Source organism: Acomys minous, assembly GCF_964271855.1.
Source record: "Acomys minous genome assembly, chromosome: 5".
Taxonomy (NCBI): Eukaryota; Metazoa; Chordata; class Mammalia; order Rodentia; family Muridae; genus Acomys; species Acomys minous.
The window spans coordinates 5052872-5072164 of NC_140494.1; the positions used below are offsets into that span (position 1 = coordinate 5052872).

General features: G+C 47.3%; 1 protein-coding gene across 4 annotated transcripts in view; it reads left to right on the forward strand.

The window, feature by feature from the left end:
* PFKP (phosphofructokinase, platelet) overlaps positions 1–19293 on the forward strand; it is a 66552-nt gene that overhangs the window by 1169 nt on the left and 46090 nt on the right. For 3 of the 4 annotated variants that reach the window (XM_084781618.1, XM_084781616.1, XM_084781615.1), the window contains exon 2: positions 14912–14985. In XM_084781618.1, coding sequence (XP_084637744.1) covers positions 14912–14985 — 74 coding nt within the window. Of the gene's footprint in view, positions 1–14911; positions 14986–15546; positions 15567–19293 lie in introns of those variants that run through there. The other variant, XM_084781617.1, reaches the window with a different exon arrangement.

The window sequence follows — 19293 nt, forward strand, 5'->3', positions numbered from 1 at the left end:
GGTTTTTCCAAGTTCATACAAATTAGTTTATGGAGACACCTACTAGAAGCTATCCCTACATTTCCATTACGTATATGCCCTCCAAGTCTTGAGGTTTGGGCAGCCTTCAGACAGTTGCCTGAGCTGGGTTTTGCTTTTGCTTTTCAGTTCTTCCCTCTGCCCTAGATGTGTCCCGATGTCATGTTTTATTTTCCCTCGTTCTAAGCCAGCACCAGAGGGGATGCTTAGGGTTGGCGCCCGGTGTGGTATCCGCGCCTTCCGCCCACCGTACGGATGACCTTCTCTTCGCCCTTGAGCAGGGCGGGGCCGGCGCCAGTGCGGCAGGTTGGGGAGCTGCTTAGGGCACCGCCCCGCCCAACGTGGGAGCCTACGTGATGCCGGGCCCGTCGCCTCCGGTGTACTCTTAGGTTTTCCACACCGGCTCACATGAGTGCAGCTTCCGAGGCGCTGAGCCTCAGGCTCACAGACACCGGAAGCTGGGTCTGCCCAGTGAGGGGTCCCTAGTGCTCTCCTTCCCATTATCTTAAAGGTGCCAATGGCAACATCAGTCACTCTAGGCTCCGCACTAGGCTCACCTTCCTCAGAAAGCTGGGTTGCAGTAATACTAGTATTTTAGTAAGGAGATCCTCTGTATAAATGTTTTCTCCTGGAGGGCTGATTTCCCAGAGACAAAACGCCGTGATTCAGCGAAGGTTGGAAAAACAGTCGAGTGAAACGTGAGATAACAGCACCGGAGTTAGTCAAATAGTGCCTGAAAATATTCATCTACCAGGCAGCCAAGAATCTGCACTTGGACACACCCGCTGGTTTCACATCAGTGGGAGGGCTTCCAAAGTGCTTGTATCCTTACACAGAAGCCGCTTAAGCAAAGAAGGGAGCTTTTTGAATCCTGGGCAGCCACTACATACTGGAAGAGGCTTATGGCTACTAGAGCTGCAAGCTTAGGTGATAAAGGTTTTATTTTGAAAACCAATATTGACTGGGCAGCAGTGGCCCACGCTTTTAGTCCCAGCACTTGGGAGGCAGAGGCAGGCAGATCTCTGTAAGTTCGGGCACAGACTGGACTACAAAGCGAGTCCAGGACAGCCAGTGCTACTCATAGAAACCCTGTCTCGAAAAACAAAACAAAACCAAAAAAAGAAAGAAAGAAAGAAAGAAAGAAAGAAAGAAAGAAAGAAAGAAAGAAAGAAAGAAAGAAAACCAGTATTGATGGCTTATCATTTTTAAATCCCTACCCAAAAATGTTCTTGAAATATTTAGCCTGTGTGCAGCTATTTGAAATTCTAGGGGATTTGGGAGAAACTCCGGTTTTCTGCATATTTTTGGATCTCCCACAGGTAAGAACTGGAGAATTTGGATTCTAAATCCATTTGGCATCTCTTCAGTGGAAAACGATACATTGAGAATCCAAATTACATTCGCACATCACTGGGTTAGTATAGTGTAGTATAGTAAAGGTTGCTCTCAGTGTGACAAGTGCAGTTGTCCGCTGTGTCTTGTCACACCTTGGGAAGCAAGTCGGGGCCAGTTGTGTGTGTGCTCTGCCTGGTTTTTCTTACAGGTTGCATAAGCAGTCATGCTGTGTTGTGATACACTATTGGGCCTGTTTGAGGGGGTGTATTCTCTCAATATAGGTGAGAGGGCCTGGATTTAGCAGTGCTATTCCTGGGACAGATGGATGGACAGACGGTTGGGTTTTGTTTGCTTGTTTGTTTTGTTTTTTCAAGACAAGATTTCTCTGTGTTAGCCTTGGCTGTCCTGGAGTTGCTTTGTAGACCAGGATGGCCTCGAACTTACAGTGATCCACCTTCCTCTGCCTCCCCAGAGTGCTGGGATTAAAGACGTGTGCCACCATGCCTGGCTCAGATGGATGGTTGGTAACTCTTTCAGCACTTTGCCTTATAGCTGGGGGGGGGGGTTGTTTGTTTGTTTTTGTTGTTGTTGTTGTTTTGTTTGTTTTTTTGAAATAGGGTCTCTCTGTGTAGCCTTGGCTGTCCTGGACTGGCTTTGTATACCAGGCTGGCCTGGAACTCACAGCGACTCGCCTGCCCCTCTGCCTTCCGAGTGCTGAGATTAAAGGTGTGTGCCACCACGTCCAGCTTCAAATTCAAATCTTATACTGATAGGATGAGAGTATAATTTTTCATGGTGAAATGGCCACAGTACATACTCTACATATCTTATATGCTAAAAATCTTACAGTTCTTATCTCTGTGCTTAATTGCATGGCTCGACGGTACAGACTTCTTCATTTTGGAGGTGGAGAGAAAGACTTAGAGATAAGTAACTTAGGAAGGCCTCGAGGCTCACACCCAGTGGGAGCAGCTTTAAATGACCCTCCAACTCTTTTAACTGAACCATATTTTCTTTTTTTGTTTGTTTGTTTGTTTGTTTGTTTGTTTTTCGAGACAGGGTCTCTCTGTGTAGCCTTGGCTGTCCTGGACTCGCTTTGTAGAACAGGCTGGCATCGAACTCACAGCAATCCGCCTGCCTCTGCCTCCCAGGTGCTGGGATTAAAGGCGTGCGCCACCATGCCCGGCTCTGAACCATATTTTCATGGGATTTCTCTAGGTGAGACTGGTTAAGTTATTGCTCAAAATGAGTGGAGCCCAGCTTTCCTAAAAGTATACCTTCAGAGGCTCTTTTGGTAGCTTTGTTAGCACAACAGATAAATACCCTTTAAAAAAAATATATAATAACAGCAGTGAAGTGGCTAAAATCATGTAGCCTAATACTCAATACAAAAGCAACAGAAGGCTTTCTTCTTCCAAAGGAATTTATATTGTGTTATTATAAAATAAAACTGAAATTTCACCGTTAATTTTACATTAGCCTACAAGGATCTCCACATTACTAGATAGGCAGGTTTGCCATGACTTAACTACCCACATTCAGGCAATATCACATCCCATACAAAATGATGAAGGATTTTCGACAGGGTGTGGCAGACTGATGAGACAGCTCAGGGGGTAGATGTGCCTGTTGCCAAGCCTGATGACCAGAGTTCAATCCCAGGGTCCCACGTGGTGGAAGGAGAGAACTGACTCCTGCAAATTGTCTTCTGACTTCCACATGTGCGCTTAGCACGCTTTAACCTCCCTACTCACAGATAATTAAGACAATGGTGGCGCAGGCTTTTAAGGCATATCCCAGCACTCAGGAGGCAGAGGCAGGTGGATCTCTGAGTTCAACGCCAGCCTGGTCTACAAAGCAGCTCCAGGACAGCCAAGGCTACCAAGGCTAACAGAAAGAGACTCTGTCTCGGAAAACCAAAAAAGGAAAAAAGAAAAAAGAAAAAAAAAACTTACATTGTGTCCTCTGTAGGTCTGGTGTATGGTGGCATTCATATTAGTCAGAACCCACGGTACATGCTTTGGGTGAGCTTGGTTGGGTTGCCTTATTGTTTATGGAAATATCAACATTAACACAATATTTACAAAACACCTACTTAGACTCTGTGTGACTCTCTCCAGGCTCTGTGGAGAGCAACAAAGACTGCTTATTCCGAGGTAGGCTGAGAGTCTGGGTGCCAAGTTACCCCCAGCTGATGCATGAGCTGGATTTCCTGAAGTTCCCAAGACCTGCAAGTCAGAACCAGAGCCTCTGGCCATAGACTAGACACAGATGCAGTGGACCACCATTGACAGTCGGCTTCTCAGTGCAGGCTAGCGTCACAGCATCCGGCATGGCAGGCAGCAAGCGTCATACTTGTTGACTGTCTCAGACCTGGAATCCACTAGTGGGAGTAGATTTGTATTGTCTTAGGTGAATTAAACTCTCACTATTCAAAAGGACTCCTTCAGCCCTTGAGCAATAGGTACCAACCACTAATAATTCTAAAGAACTCAGAAGCTGGAGGTGCCCACAGACTTGCCCCGAGTGCTGAGTTGGTTCCTCTGTTATGTACATTCCCTCTGCCCTCCGTGCGTGTAGGTTTCACTTTTTCAAATGCTGTCAGGCCTGGGTTGAATATATGTTTCTAAATGTAGCGTGTACTAAAATATCTGTGATCGTGTTTCACTGTCTTTACCCCCTAACCAGTACAGTATAACCATTCGCGTGCCATTTGCACTGTACTGGCTGTGATACATAACTCAGAGATGCTTTGAGGCATATGGGAGGATGTGCTAGGTTGTACAAAAACTAATAGCATTTTTGTTTGTTTTGTTTTTGCAAGACAAGGTTTCTTTGTGTAGCCCTGGCTGTCCTGGTACTTGCTACCCTGAAACTCACGGAGATCTATCTGGGTGCTTCTGCCTCCTGGGTGCTGGGACTAAAGGGGTGCACTGCTACTACCATGCAGCAACTTCTGTCATTTTTGCAGATGGACCTGAGACTCCTTGAATTGGTTTCTGAAAAGGTCTTGAAATCATTTCCCAGAATTTATCAAAGCAAGTCTACAATCATTGAACATCTGAATGTGAGAGCCCTGACTAGGCCCTTTCATTACCTGTGACTGTGCTTGGAGGAGACACTAGTGTATGTAAAAGCTTGTTCTGACCAATAGACATGTGATGATACACAACTCTGTGTGCGTGGAGGTGTGTGTGTGCATGCACGCATGAGTGCAATACATGCAAACACATGTGCTGATTATCCTAAGAGTCTGCCTGTCTGCTCTCTTTTCAGGTTAAAATATAATTATTTGAGCAAAAATAGAGGGCAAGTCTTATCACAGAATACGAGCTTTCTGTGACAGCATAGTGTTTGTTTATTTTCTGGTGCTGGGGCTCAAACCCAGGATTTGGCACTTGTAGGGATGCTCCCTAAGGCTGGGAGCATCATTTTCTATGCTCTTCTTTTGAGACAGGGTTTCTCTGTGTAGCCTTGGCTGGCCTGGAACTCACTCTCTAGACCAGGCTGGCCTTGAACTCAGAGATCCACCTGCCCCTATCTACCTCCTCAGTGCTGAGATTTAAAGGCATGAGCCACCACTGCCCAGAGCAGCACAGGATCCCCCTCCATCTCCCCAGACAGGGTTTTTCCATGTAGCCCTGGCTGTCTAGGAACTTGCTCTGTAGACCCAGCTGTGCTGGAACTCAGGGACCCACCTGCCTCTTCCTCCCGAGGGGCCACAGCAGCCCAGCCAAGGTTTACAGATTTTTATGTGGCGCCTATTCCTATGACTCTTGGAGGCTAGATATTTTGTTGCCCTTTCAGAATAAGTAAGCAAATGAGATAAAAAAAAAAAAAATCCGCAGGCATGTCTTCCTCTGGCTACAGTGAACTGGTAAGCTTTTGTTTATGATGAAGAAGCCTTTTATCCGGGGAGCCTGGAGCTATTTTAAGTTTTGACCTATTGGTTTGCTGTCAGAAGCCATCTGAATTGGAGCTCTGAAGAACATAAGGTTGACACATGTTGAAGACGGATGTCAGGATACAAAAGTGCGTTAACCACCACAGTGGCTACCTGATTGTGTTAGGCAGAGTGCTCAGGGGTGTGTTCAGCAAACAGCAGAGTCTCTTTCTGAGTTACACTCTTCATTCAACAATCTTCCACTAACTACTCTTGTATCTACTTGTTACCACGTCCCTCTATGGGGGTGGGGCTCCTCGTCACACACAACCTCTCCATTTGTAGGGCTTTGCCACCTTGTATTTTGTTTGGAATTACAGTAATTGTACTTGTCACGATGAATGAAGCTTTAAAACATAGCAGAGCAGTCTCCCTAGACTCCGACTTATTTATAGGCCCTGTATTCTGTCCCAGAATTGACAACAGGGCTTCCTTTCTCATTTTCAAGGCGAACCCCATCTCTGCCTTTCTCTGTTTCCTTTTCCCCACCTCTACCCTGTAGCCCCCAGCCCCTTATCACCTAATATCTTCAGGTAAAAGTAGGATACGGTGTCGAAGAGGAAAGACTGGATTGTCTGCCCCAGGAGGGCCCCTTTGCTACCTTGTCCATTCTCAGTGTGCTTATGCTGTCAGAAAGATGCTGTGCAGATGCATAGGCTGATCGGGCAGGTGTGTGAGAAGCTGGGAATGCACACTCAGAGTTCCCTAATATTCCTCCCATTCCCTGGGTGGGCTATGAATCACACAAGATACAGCAATCAATAGTGTGATTGTTTGCAACCCAGGCACCCAGGCGGCTTCCCTAATAAGTTAACCCAGTTGCTTTATGTTACTATTTTCTTTTCTATCCTTTCTTTTTAAAAAAATTTTTTTATTCATTTATTCTTGTTACATCTCAATGGTTATCCCATCCCTTGTATCCTCCCATTCTTCCCTCCCTCCCATTTTCCCTTTATTCCCCTCCCCTATGACTGACTGTTCCTGAGGGAGACCTCCTCCCCCTGTATATGTTCATAGGGTATCAAGTCTCTTCTTGGTATCCTGCTATCCTTCCTCTGAGTGCCACCAGGTCTCCCCCTCCAGGGGACATGGTCAAATATGGGGCACCAGAGCTCATGTAAAAGTCATACCCCACTCTCCACTCAACTGTGGAGAATGTTCTGTCCATTGGCTAGATCTGGGTAGGGGTTTAAAGTTTACCGCCTGTATTGTCCTTGGCTGGTGCCTTAGTTTGAGTGGAACCCCTGGGCCCCTTTCTTTTTTTAATGTTACTGTTTTCTAAGCATGAAGAGCATCTTGACCGGAGGATTCCATAAGATAGTGTCCATTCTCTAAAAATAGGACCCTGCTAGAGGTTTTCTGGTTAGAAACCTCTGAACGTCAGGTGTGGTGGTGCAGACCTTTAATCCCAGCACTTAGAAGGCAGAGGCAGGCAGAACAACCTAGAGGCCAGCCTGGTCCACAGAGTGAGTCCAGGACAGCCAAGGCTGTCTCGAAAACCAAAACAAAGGGCCGGGCGTGGTGGCGCACGCCTTTAATCCCAGCACTCGGGAGGCAGAGATAAGCGGATCACTGTGAGTTCAAGGCCAGCCTGGACTGCAAAGCGAGTCTAGGACAGCCAAGACTACACAGAGAAACCCTGTCTCGAAAAACCAAAAAAAAAAAAAAAAAAAAAAGAAAACCAAAACAAAATAGAAACCATTGATAGGGGTTGGGTGTGTTGTCCCAAGCAGACATTCCGTCTCAATTTTTTCAAATCTGGATTACTGTTATTCAGATTGTTTAGTGCTCTTGTGTGACCATCCCACCCAGGAGCAGTTTCTGGAATGTGTGGAACCGTAGGTAGAAGCACGGAGCCCTCCTGATACCACTGCTATGACACTAGTCACAGGACGGTGGCTGCTGGACAATACGAAGGCAGATCCTGTGCCAGGAGTGGGGAGGGGGGTGAGCTACTTTGTTTTTTGCTTTTTTTCCCCCCTCGAGACAAGGTTTCCTTTGTAACCTTGGCTGTTCTGGACTTTGTAAGCCAGGTTGGCCTTGAATTCATAGCGATCCATTTGCCTCTAGCACCCTGAGTGCTGGGATTAAAGGCGTGTGCCACCACGCCCAGCTGCTACTTTTTTAGAGGCCTTCAGAACCTGGAGTGAGCCACTAGCAGGAAGTAGCCCAAGGCCAGGGAACCAGAACTGTTAGGAAGAAGTGGTCTTCGGTGAGGTCCTAGCCAGCACAGGCCATGAGTAGACTTTGGGTTTACCTTGTGTGAACTGAGAAGCTGTGCTGAGGTTACTGACTGCCCCTGGTAAAGGTTACTTTGTGGAATGGAGAGGCAGGGAACTGGAGTTTAGTGACTCAGAGGAAACAGCAGCAGGTCACAGATGGAGGCTTGTGGAGGTGGGGCGGGGCGTGTGGCCGACAGGAAGGAAGAGACTTTTGAGTAGGTGGGGGCGGGGCACAACTTTTCTGATGAAACAAAGACTTTATATGAAAAATGTAGGTATAAGAAGTCTGGTGAGAATGCATTCTTTTCAGTGGTGCTTAGAATAGAAACAAGTAAAGAGGGAGTAAAAAGAAAAAAAAGGAGAAATCAGTGAAAAAAATACAGGAAGTAGTCTTATCATCTCCTGATATAGCACATTCACCAGTGTTTAGGGACCAATTTATGTGGTGAGCTATGTACAATACTTGACACATAGTGACTCAAGAGCATCTCCGTCCATTAAGAATAAGGTTTGCATTGGTAGCGGGTATTTTATAGGTGATTATAAGTGACATAGCAGCCACATTAATGAAAGTAACAGAGCTGAAGTGAAATTCTCTCTCTCTCTCTCTCTCTCTCTCTCTCTCTCTCTCTCTCTCTCTCTCTCTCTCTGTGTGTGTGTGTGTGTGTGTGTATGTGTGTAATTCAGTATTTTACAATGTTACTGCATTGGTTATTGATGCTTTCCACATTAAGACTGGAATCTGTATGTAGTACCAAAATGGCATTTTTAAATTCAGGCAAGACACATGTGGCCAGAGGCTTGCCTGATGGACAGTGTGGTCAGAGAGCCACAATGGTGTGGCATCGCCTACATTTAAAGGATAAAGGGTTCTACCTAAAATGGGAGGGTGAGGAGAATGTACAAACTGGAGAGTGGGAAAGAGTGGTGTAAACTGCTCTCTGACAGTCATGATATGGCTGCTGTACATGTCCTCACGGCATCAGGTCGAACTGCACACGAGGGTGGGCCCATCAGCACTCCATCACTGATGGACCCCCCAACTCTGTCAGGAGTTCTGGGTAATAGCTGTGCAGGAGAGGGGGAGATCGTATCCTTAGTGATACAGCCACTGATCCTTTGACCTTATTCAAGCAAATACCCATCCCCCCATGTTCATGCAGAGACCTGTAATTGCATTTGTCAGATCACACACATAAATATACAAAGACAGGCCAAGTAGGAGGATAAGAGAGTATAATGGGGGAGGAACTTTTATCAAAGGAATATACATATATGTGTGTGTGTGTGTGTGTGTGTGTGTGTGTGTATATAATTATATATATATAATTGAAAAATAATTATTTTTTAAAAGGACTCCACACGCTTGTACGGAAGCTGTGAGTATAATAAGCAGGGATGAATCCGCGGTGGTCTCAGTGTTTGCTGTGAACCTGGGACACCTCTCATTCCCTGAACTCTCTGGCCTCAGGGCCTGCAGCATTTTCCGGCTAACGGTTGGGCTGACTTCTTCCACTTTAGTTTCTCTCTCAAACTCTGCTCTTCAGGGAAGCTCTTGGCTAGCCACGATAATGCTTTCTGAATCCCCAGGCGCCTAGTCTCCTGGGCCACTCTGTTTCTCATTTATCTCCTTAGCAGTTATGCCTTTTTAGTAACTCTAAATGCATTTATAAATAATTTATTCATTTGGAGTGTGTGTGTGTGTGTGTGTGTGTGTGTTTCTGTGTGTGTTTCTGTGTGTCGTTGTGTGTGTCTGTGTGATGCATACATGTGTGGGTGCTCTCACTTGTGTGGAAACCTATGGAGGACAGTGGTGGACATCAGATCTTTCCCAATCACTTTTCCGTTCTGTTTTATAAAACGCTCTTATTATGATATGACCCTGGAGTCTCCCTGTTTCAGCTAGACTGGCTGACCCACAAGCCCTCGGACTCGGCCTTTTCTCATGGGCTTCCCCTCCCAGTGCTGGGTTTGCGGTTCTGTGCTGTGGTGTCCGTTCTTTAAGAACAGGCCCTCATTTGTCTATTTACTCCTGTGACGGGCCAAAGCCAGGGCTCCCAGCTTGTCCTCTAGCAACTGAGCTGCACTCGCAGATCCTGTTGGCGGGCATGACTGGTGCGCTTGCGCTCTTTGTCCTAAGCTCCAGAGGGGCAGGATCTCGCCTCCGTTATGTCAGTGCAGTTTCCTGACAGCCTCTGGCAAAGAGAAGACTCCATCCACATATATGACGGCTGCATGTGATGGTTGGACACATGACGGCATCCTTACGGACTAATCTGAGCTCTCTGGTGCTGACCCTTGGACCTGTGGCCAGGGTGGCTCCCAGCTTGATAACTCAGAGGGAGTCAGGCTTCTCCTGGGTTCTGTCCCTTCATATCAGCATCATTTAGAGATAGAGCTTAATGAGCAAACTGTAGCTGCAAGAATAACACAGAGCATGTTTTATTATGTTCATCTTTAAAGAAGGCCTTCCTGTGTGTGTGTGTGTATGTGTGTGTGTGTGTGTGTGTGTGTGTGTGTGTGTGTGTGTGTGTGTATGCCGCATGTATGTGGTTTGCTGCAGAGGCCAGAAGAGGGTGAGGAATCCCCGGAGCTGGGGGCGGCTGAGGGCCACACTAGATGGAGGCTGGGACCCCAACTCAGGTCTCCTGGGAGAGTCACATTTCCTCTTAACTCCTGTGTCACCTCCAGCTCCTCACATTCATTTCTTTGACAAACTAGTAGTCCCCTTGGTCCACCTGACTTTCTTTTTCCAGAAGAAACTTAAATATGGAAATCAGTAAGTGAGAGACTGTAAGTACTGTGAGATAGAAATGTGCCATCAGCCAGGTACGGTGGCACACGCCTCTAATCCCAGCAGTAGGGCGGCAGGGGCAGGCAGATCTCTGTGAGTTCGAGACCAGCCTGGTCTACAGAGTGAGTCCAGGACAGTCAAGGCTACACAGAGAAACCCTGTCTCAGAAAAACAAAACAAAACAAAACAAAAAAAAAGAAATGTGCTGACAAGGTGAGGAGATTAGATCACAAAGATGTGAAAGGATGAGCCAAAATTATAATAGGATTTTATTAGGCAGAATGTTTTTCTTGTCCTTAATTAAGGTAATTAATTGGTATTTAATATTTGTACTACTTTACAGGGCATAGGGTTGTAACTAGGCACCTGTAGAGCATGTGCAGTGGTCAAATGAGGGTAATTAGCCCTTTCATCTCAAACAGTGCCTTTCATATGACCCAGAGGTTTATTTTTTGTTTGTTTTTGTTTTTTTGAGACAGGGTTTCTCTGTGTAACCTTGGCTGTCCTGGAGTCATTTTGTAGACCATGCTGGCCTTGAACTCACAGAGATCCTCCTGCCTCTGCCTTCCGAGTGCTGGGATTAAAGGCATGCACCAACCCCGCATGGCTATGACTCAGACAGAGTTTTAAGTGTTATTAGAGCAGAATTTCAAAGGAAGCCTTTGCAGTGGGGGGAGGTTCTCCTCCAGTGGCCTGCCAGTAAAGATGAACCTAAGGTTTTTTTCCATGGCCTTTGAATGAAACGACTCTGGCCTCAAGGTAAGAGTGAGTTTGCCACTATTACCTCCGCTGTCCTTGAGGGAGAAGCTGTTTGAACTGCCTGCCCTGCCCGTTGCACCTGTGTTCAGTCACACATCCTACCTAACAGCACCACTGTTGTCTCCGTGTTTATTTGCTTGTCCTTCTGTGAGAAGATTCTACCTATTACTGAGTTGTCAGGGGCAGTAGTGTCTGGCTCTGGCAGGCCTAATGAACTACCACCAGCCCTCAGTATGACAGTTAAACAGACTAACAGTGAAAAGCAGAAAGAGATTTATTCAGAGTGGTCACCGCTGAGAAGAGAAACAAAGAGGTTTATTGACCCCCCCCCCCCCCCATCCAACCCCAAGTCTATCTTTCAGGTCCTGAAACCTTTCAGGTTTAGGGTTAAGTTGAAGACAAGAAGTATGCACGCCTAAAACAACCCAGCCTAGAGTGACCATCCGGTCATGCCCATTGGTGACTTAATCACTGTTTAGGCTACAGCCTGTCCTGCAAGGAGTTTTCTTCCCCCCCCCCCCCTTAGGTTTTTCCAGAGATGAGTTTCTCTGTATAACAGCCCTGGCTGCCCTGGAACTGGTTTTGTAAACTAGACTGGCTTTGAACTCACAGTAATCTGCCTATCTCTGTCTCCCAGGTGTTGGAATTAAAGCTATGCGCCACCGCACCCAGCTGTCTGCAATGTGTTCTGACAACTTAGCAGAACCATGTGCATCTCTTTTCCGAGAGAAAGCTGCACTCTGGCTGACACCACACACCAGCCTTTTTCCTTCTGCATGAGATTCTAGGGGAAATCCCAATTCCTGCAGGGTGGGGGTTTGGGGGCTGGGGATGGGTGGGGTGGGGTCCATTGTCTCAATAGTCTGATAGACAAGGGAGGGACACCGATGTCTCCTTAGATTATCTTCATTCCTTCCAAGAAGGTCCCAGACCTTCTGGGAGGACGGGCTGGGATTTAGATTTCTTTCCAAACACTAAGATTGTTGTGTTGTAGGAAGATGGCATTTTCCCCATGAAAACACCCAGGAAGGTTGTTTTTATTCCCAGACTATAAAACCTAAATACACGAGTGAACGAACACTATGCTGTAACTGTTCTCCGAAAAACAGTAGGCCGAGTGTGAGTAGACACTCTTGAATCCGCTCTTTGTCCCAAATGACTAGGTGGCCGAGGACAAGGACAGCCCCAAGCCAAATGACTAAACACAGATGTTCACCCAGGAGACTGTAAAACCCAAACTGTAAGGATACATGTCTACATATTGGTTTCTTTCTTTGCTCCTTGATCCCTGTCCACCACTTCCAGAACCTTCCTGGGGTTCATCTCAGTCTACTTTGCACCTAAGGGAACCGCTTTAATGTGGCCCTCTGTCTGACTGCATTCTGTCAGAAGCCCGGCCTGAGACCTCCGCAGCAGTTAGGTAGAGCCTGGCCCTGGTAGGCATTCTTCAGAAACTCGCCCTTGATGGTTCTGAGTGATTGGGAAGCGTCTTATGTTAAAGCAGAAGAGAAGGTTAAATCACATTTGATTAATTTTGATACCCCCCCCTGCCCCCCACCCCGCTAGCCATAGCCTTCAGGGCCCCTGCTTTCTACGACTTCCTAAGGCTTCCCTGGGATTCGGGTCACCTTCCCCTCTCACTCCCAGCTTTCTCCTCTTCCTTCCTTCCTTCCTTTCTTTCTTTCTTTCTTTTGTTTTTCGAGACAGGGTTTCTCTCTGTAGCCCAGACTGTCCTGGACTCGCTTTGTAGACCAGGCTGGCCTCGAACTCAGAGATGCACCTGTCTCTGCCTCCAAGGTGCTGGGATTAAAGGCGTGAGCCACCATGCCCGGCACTTTCTCCTTTTCTTATCGCTCTCAGTTTTCAGCAGTCTCACGCCCTTCTGCCTCTTTTCCGCACCCAGGTTTTTCAAACCTTCATGTAATCCGGTTTCTGTGAAAAATCTTGTGGAAATGAGATCTTCGGAGAGGAGCAAAAGGGTCCAGGGCATCATCCCCTGGGGGCACTGAGCCACCCATTTCTAGGGTTTGTACACTAGCGGTCCGTAGGCAATTACACCTGGAACGGAAAGCCCCAGAACCACAGCCATTCCGCAGGACCCTTCAAGTGCTGCTTTTATCTCTGCAGGTAGAATTCAAGGGCCACCACAGCTCAGCCTGATGTGGTCGTGATGCCTGAGTCATTAGCGTGACGCTGTAAAAACAGGGGCCGGCAGCTTTGTTTGCCAGGGAAAGACGGAGACTGAAGTTAAAGAACGGATGCGGAAGCGTGGGTGCGGGTGCGGGTCGTGCTCAAGGTCCTGCAGATGTCACAGGGTCGTCTCGCTGTCATCAAATGGCAGGAAAATCCTTGGAGTGTGGGCAGGAGTCTCCCCTCCCCCCACCCCAGTTTGAGTTTCCTTCCCATGAGCCCTTGCAGAGGAGGAGCTTGCACATGCATGTACGCCTTAGCAAAAACAAACAAACAAAAAACCCGTATCTTTGTCCTGGCAGAAAACTCCTCACACATATTGTTGAGTCCAAGAGCGAGGGTGAGACTCCAGGATGAGACTCCAGGACGCAGCCGTCGAGTGCCTTACCAAGTATTCTAAGGGCTGGGTGCTTCCGTGGCTGAAGGATTTTAACATGCCAAAGAGGACTGCTGGAATTAATAAGTCTTAAGCTTCCAAAATATGATTTCAATAGACATTGGGATTGAGACTGTGGGTTTACACGATAAAGCATGTGTGTATTACTAAGTGACTTGCAGAAGTGAAAATGTGTGGGCATGCATCCATTCTGTGGAGGCCAGAGGTCTAGTGTGTTCCGTAATTTCTCTTCACCTTATTATTTTTTAAATGATCTTTTAAATTTTTTCCCATTTTTTTTCTTTTTTTACATATACGTTTACTTTTTGAGACAGGGTCTGTTACTGAATCTACTGACTTGGACAGAATAGCTAGCCCCAAGTTTCAGCAAGCCTTGCCTCTTCGCCTCTTCAGGAATGCAGGCACACACACTTTGGTGGTTGGCTTTTTACAAGGGCGGCAGGGACCAGACCTCAGGTCCCCTGCTTCCTCAGCACGCTCCCATTTTACCCGTGTACTTAAAACTGCCAGTTCGTCACCCTTCTGAGTCGCAGCGTGTCTACTTGTGATATTTGTTTTCCAAAATTTCAAGATACAAGATTAGCGACTGGGAGAGAATGGTAGCCTGGGAGTTGGTGCTTGGCTGAAAATGCAGTCACTCCTCTCTCTGAGGCTGAGGGCCATGTCTTTCTGGGCCCCATCCTATGTTTTGTCCTTTCTCTTCAGCTGGGCCTTAGACCTCGAGCTAAGATGAGGGACCTGGCTTGTTTTACTTTCTCTTCTAATAAAAAGGGCACCATTTGTTTTGTGGTTAAAATCATTGCCTATTTTTAATCACACTGATAGCTAGGGACGAAATGATTATGCAACTTCTTCTCAAGCGAAAGACCCATTGCCCCCATCCCTGTTAATTTCTTTGACTTTGGCCTTCAGCACCTGCCCTCTATTTTCTTTGGTGATTGCCGGGAGCTGCCCACCATTTTGTAGTGCGGAGCGCAAGTCTTCCATGTGAGCCCTCAGCAGGCTAAGGAGGCTGATATTCCGACCTAAAAATATTCCATGTTCTTTTATAATGTGAACCCCACCTTTATATGAACGTCGGTATGCTGAGTGCCCCGGTTTGCAATGGCTTGTACTCACTATACTAATCCTCGAGGTATGTGTTGAGTTCCCAGGGCATAAGGAAGCAAGTGCAGGTAACCGCGCAGTTTACCCAGGCCTTGGCGAGCTAGCCTCGAGCTCTCCACTGACAGCTGCTTCTGTTCCTTCCACAGGCATGAACGCTGCTGTCCGTGCTGTGGTGCGCACAGGAATATACGTGGGGGCCAAAGTCTACTTCATATGTGAGGTCAGTGCTTGCATCCTGTTTGTGCTTTCTCCAACTGAAGAGTGTACCGCCCACTGGCTCACAGCCCTGAGCTCACAGCTCTCTCTCTCTCTCTCCTGCTGCCTCCTCTGCCTGAGCCCCAGAAGTGAGGGGGAAAGTGAGATAAGACAGCACAAAAGTCACTCTGGTATCAACTTCCTGGTCTTGATTACTGGGCCAATGATCCTGAAGGTGTTAATTGTGCAAGCTGATCTCAAAGAACAGTAGGAGGAAAGGGAAGACAGCCTTTTTAGCTGGGCGTGGTGGTGCACACCTTTGATCCCAGCACTTGGGAGGAATGCTGTGAGTTCGTGGCCACCCAGGTCTATGAAGAGAGTCTAGGACATCCAGGGCTCTGTGTAACAGAGAAACCCCATCTCAGAAACCCAAAACATACAGCCTTTTAAAGCTTTCCATCACTAATGTGAAGCCGACTCTACACCTTAGTGCCTGCTCATGTCGTAGCTTCATGATAAAGAATCTGGGTTAAGTGGGTATTAGTGTAGAAATGAAAATTATGCCATGAGTTTGCCTGGAAGTGGATACAACTGGAAATCATCATGGTAAGTGAAAGAGTAGACTGAGGCAAACACATTTGCTCTCCTGCAGATCTTAGATTTCATGCTCCCTCTCTCTCTCCCTCCCTCCCTCTCTCTCTCCCTCCCTCCCTCCCTCTCTCTCTCTCTCCCTCCCTCCCTCCCTCCCTCCCTCCGTCTCTCCCTCCCTCTGTCTCTCCCTCTCTCTCTCCCTCCCTCCCTCCCTCCCTCCCTCTCCCTCTCTCTCTTTCCTGTGTGTGTGTGTGCACGTGTGTGTTATATGAAACTAGAAAGAAGACTGTGATGGAAAGGACATCTAAAGAGGTAGAAAATGGAAGGAAAAGGTGATAAATGCCTGTGACATGAGGACATAGGGGAGACGGGGGGGGGGGGGTAGGAGGGGGTAGCAAGAGGAGACGGAGAATACGAGAGAGAGAAGAGGAATGAACGAGGAGGAACATGTAGAAAGTGCCACAATGAAACCCACTCTCTCCTGTGTTAATGTAGACTAAAAGACTATAACCATAACGAAGCGCACTGAAGCTGCTCTCAGTCTCCTGCGTCTGAGGTCTTGGGAGCTTAAGAAATGTAGTATATGAAGGAACCAACATATACTTTATGTGCAGAACTATAAGGAAAATCATTTTATCTTAAATGTGTAAAATATATCTAAAAAGGGAAAAGTACTGTGTTTCTAATGATCAGTCGAGGGCTGAGGAGATGGCTTTGTGGGGTACGGGCTTGCTCCAGTAGCATCAGGACCCAAATGTGCATCCACAGAAGACTCGTAGAGGCCGCTGTGATCACACGCATGGCATCTCTAATCCCATTAGTCCTGTGACAAGGCCGGAGGGGAATTGCCTTAGAAGCTGGGGTAGGGAGGGAGTAATATCCTCCAGACTGGGGTTCTTATGTCACTGGCCTATTTAGGTTGTTACTCCCATTCCTTAAAAGCTGTCACAACACTTCTAGGTCTACAGTACTATTCTGTAAAATTCTGTGTTTGGGGTCTATACGTTGATGTGTAGATGATGGCATCAGTCAGTTTAAAAGCTATGCCCATTGTGATGGCCACTAAAGCTCCTCCAACCCCAACTCTCAAGCCCATCCACTCCAGAGCGGTGACATGGGATCCTTGCTGTTCAGTGTCTGACCGCTGCTAGGGGGCTCACTAAGACATCGTCCCTTTTGTGGAATGGCTGTGCCTACATTCCTTTGCTCATGTGTTCTCCATTTGCTTGGGAAACATTTCCTGATCCCTTGTGTTGTAATTTGCTTTCCAGCAACTGTGGCTGTGTGATATTTGTTGGTTAGATTTGGGCAGTTTGCAAACAATGGTTCTAACTCTTAGTCCATTCGGACAGTTTTAACATTTACTGTTGGGAAAATGTGATGGTTAAGGTCTCGTGAATTTCCACGCCTGGGCTGCCGTCTCTTGCTCTGCTTGGTGAGGTGTGAGCACAGACTGGGATCCATGCCACAGAGAGCAAGAGCCCTCTTCCTCCTCCTCCTTCTCTGAGAGCTTGCATCTGTGTGTCAGGGTCTGTGCGGGGAGGCCACTGACTTACCCAGTGGGCCACAGGGCTTCCAGTGTCACTCCCATGTTTCAGCAAGACCTTTGCATTGTTCTTTCTGCTTCTGTTTCAGAGCTTGCGTGTGAACACAGGCAGCTCGCTCTCCCTGCCACTCTGTCTCCTGCCTTACGCCTTGAGAGAGAGAGAGATGTCCGTGCCTGCTGGGCTGAGAGCAAGCCTTAATAAGTAAATGTGGTTTTCATGAGCTCCTTGGGCTTGGAGCGGTGCCAGATGAGGTTTTCTGTTAAAATTAGCAGCGCTTTAAATTTGCTAGGGACAAGAATGTAGACTCTTATGAGCTCATGTGATCTGCACGCCAAGCCACAGTGCTGGTGTCCCCTGCTCTTTCTGCATGTAGCTGAGAACCTAGCAGAAAGTTCTGCATGAGTCCTTTGATCTTGCTGGTGGCTCTGGAGGGTGTATTAGGGAAGGAAGGAAGTTATTTCTGTTATTTCATAGTGAAACTGAATCCTCCCCCAAACATTCTGTGTTGCTGTTCAGTCCTTTGCAGGGTGAGAAAGAGCTCAGCATTGCGACCAACAAGCCTAGTTGGGACTAACTTACATACAAGGACATATGCCACTGGTTGAAGATGTTCTGATAGTCTTGTTGTTGGTGGGATAATTTTTCCTGGCATCCAGGTGGTAACAACAGGATCCACCATGACACCTCTTCCTCCCCCGCCCCCCCCCCCCCTGTTTTTTGAGGCAGAGTTTCTTTGTGTCAGCTTTGGCTGTCCTAGACTTGCTTTGTACACTAGGCTGGCCTTGAACTCACAGCAATCCACCTACCTCTGCCTTCCAAGTGCTAGGATCAAAGGCATGCACCACCATGCCCAGCCAACATGACAGCTCTTAAACTGGACAAGGCAGCCCTCAATAGACTCGGCTGGCCCCACAGGTCAGATCTAACAATGCTGAGAAGGAAGCCCACCGTTCCGTGAAGAGCCAACTCTGTTTTTTGTGTTGTTAGTTGGGAAAAGACTAAAAGCTGATGGCTGTGTAAGCATTTAACCTTTGCAAGAAGCTGGTAAACTCTCAGTGCTTTCTCAGACGCTTGCTCTGTGTAGTTGTTTATCTTGTGTGTCTGCACTTTGCTCTTTCTCTTCCTGTCTTGTGATTGCCTGTCTGGGTACTGGTGACATTTAGATAACTCCAGACCTGTGTCTACCACACTCTGCACATTTGAAAGTTAAAGAATTGGTAGGGAGAACATCTTTTCTTTTCTTTTTTTTCTTTTCTTTTTTTCTTTTTTGGAGACAGAGTTTCTCTGTATAGTCCTGGCTGTCCTGGTCTTGCTCCATAGACCAGGCTGGCCTTGAACTCAGAGATCCGCCTGCCTCTCCCTCCCGAGTGCTGGGATTACAGGTGTGTGCCACCACTTCTGGAATACGGAGAATGTCTTATGGGCCCGCAACGGAAGACATGGATTTTTTTTTTCTTTTGAGGTTAACTAGATCTATTCTCTACACTATTGTTTTTAGAGTTCTCTAGAGAAACAGAACCAACAATGATTATAAGGCAGGGCTTAGTAGATTGGCTTACCCTGGCTCAGCCCACCAGGTGTGAGGTGCCGAACCTGTCTGTGCAGAAACGGACATCTGATGAGATGGCCTCCCGAGCTTCCAATGGCCTCAGGTCTCATTCGCGGTCATATCCATGCTGCCTGTGAAAACCCAAGCCTTCGTGTCCTAGCATATGTCTCCTAGGCCTTAGGGATTGTGGACCCATAGCAAGCAGCCCAGGCAGTGCCTGGGAAGGAATGGGTTAACCCTTTGATCCTGTGTCCTCATTGAACTGATGGGAGTAATTTTTGTGCTGGATATAATGGAGGCAGGAGAGCTTCAGGAGTTCAAAGTCATCCTTGGTTACGTAGTGAGTTCCGGGCCAGCCTAGGACAAGCTCTTGCCTCAGAAATTTTAAAAGAAAAGGAAGGGGTGGGGTGGGGAAAGCAAGGGATTAAAAAAAAAAATAGAAAGGGAAGGAAGAAAACAGAGACCTACTGTCTCTCTCCCTCACTGGCATAAAATATGTGGAAGAGTTTTGAGCACTAACCCCAAAGGGGCTGTTTGCTGTCCAGTTCCAGGGCAAGAAGGCGTGTTTGCCTTTGACTCCGTTGGTTTGAGGCCAAGCACAGAACTGAGGCGTGTGACTGAACTGATGTTCTCCCTGACCGGCTGG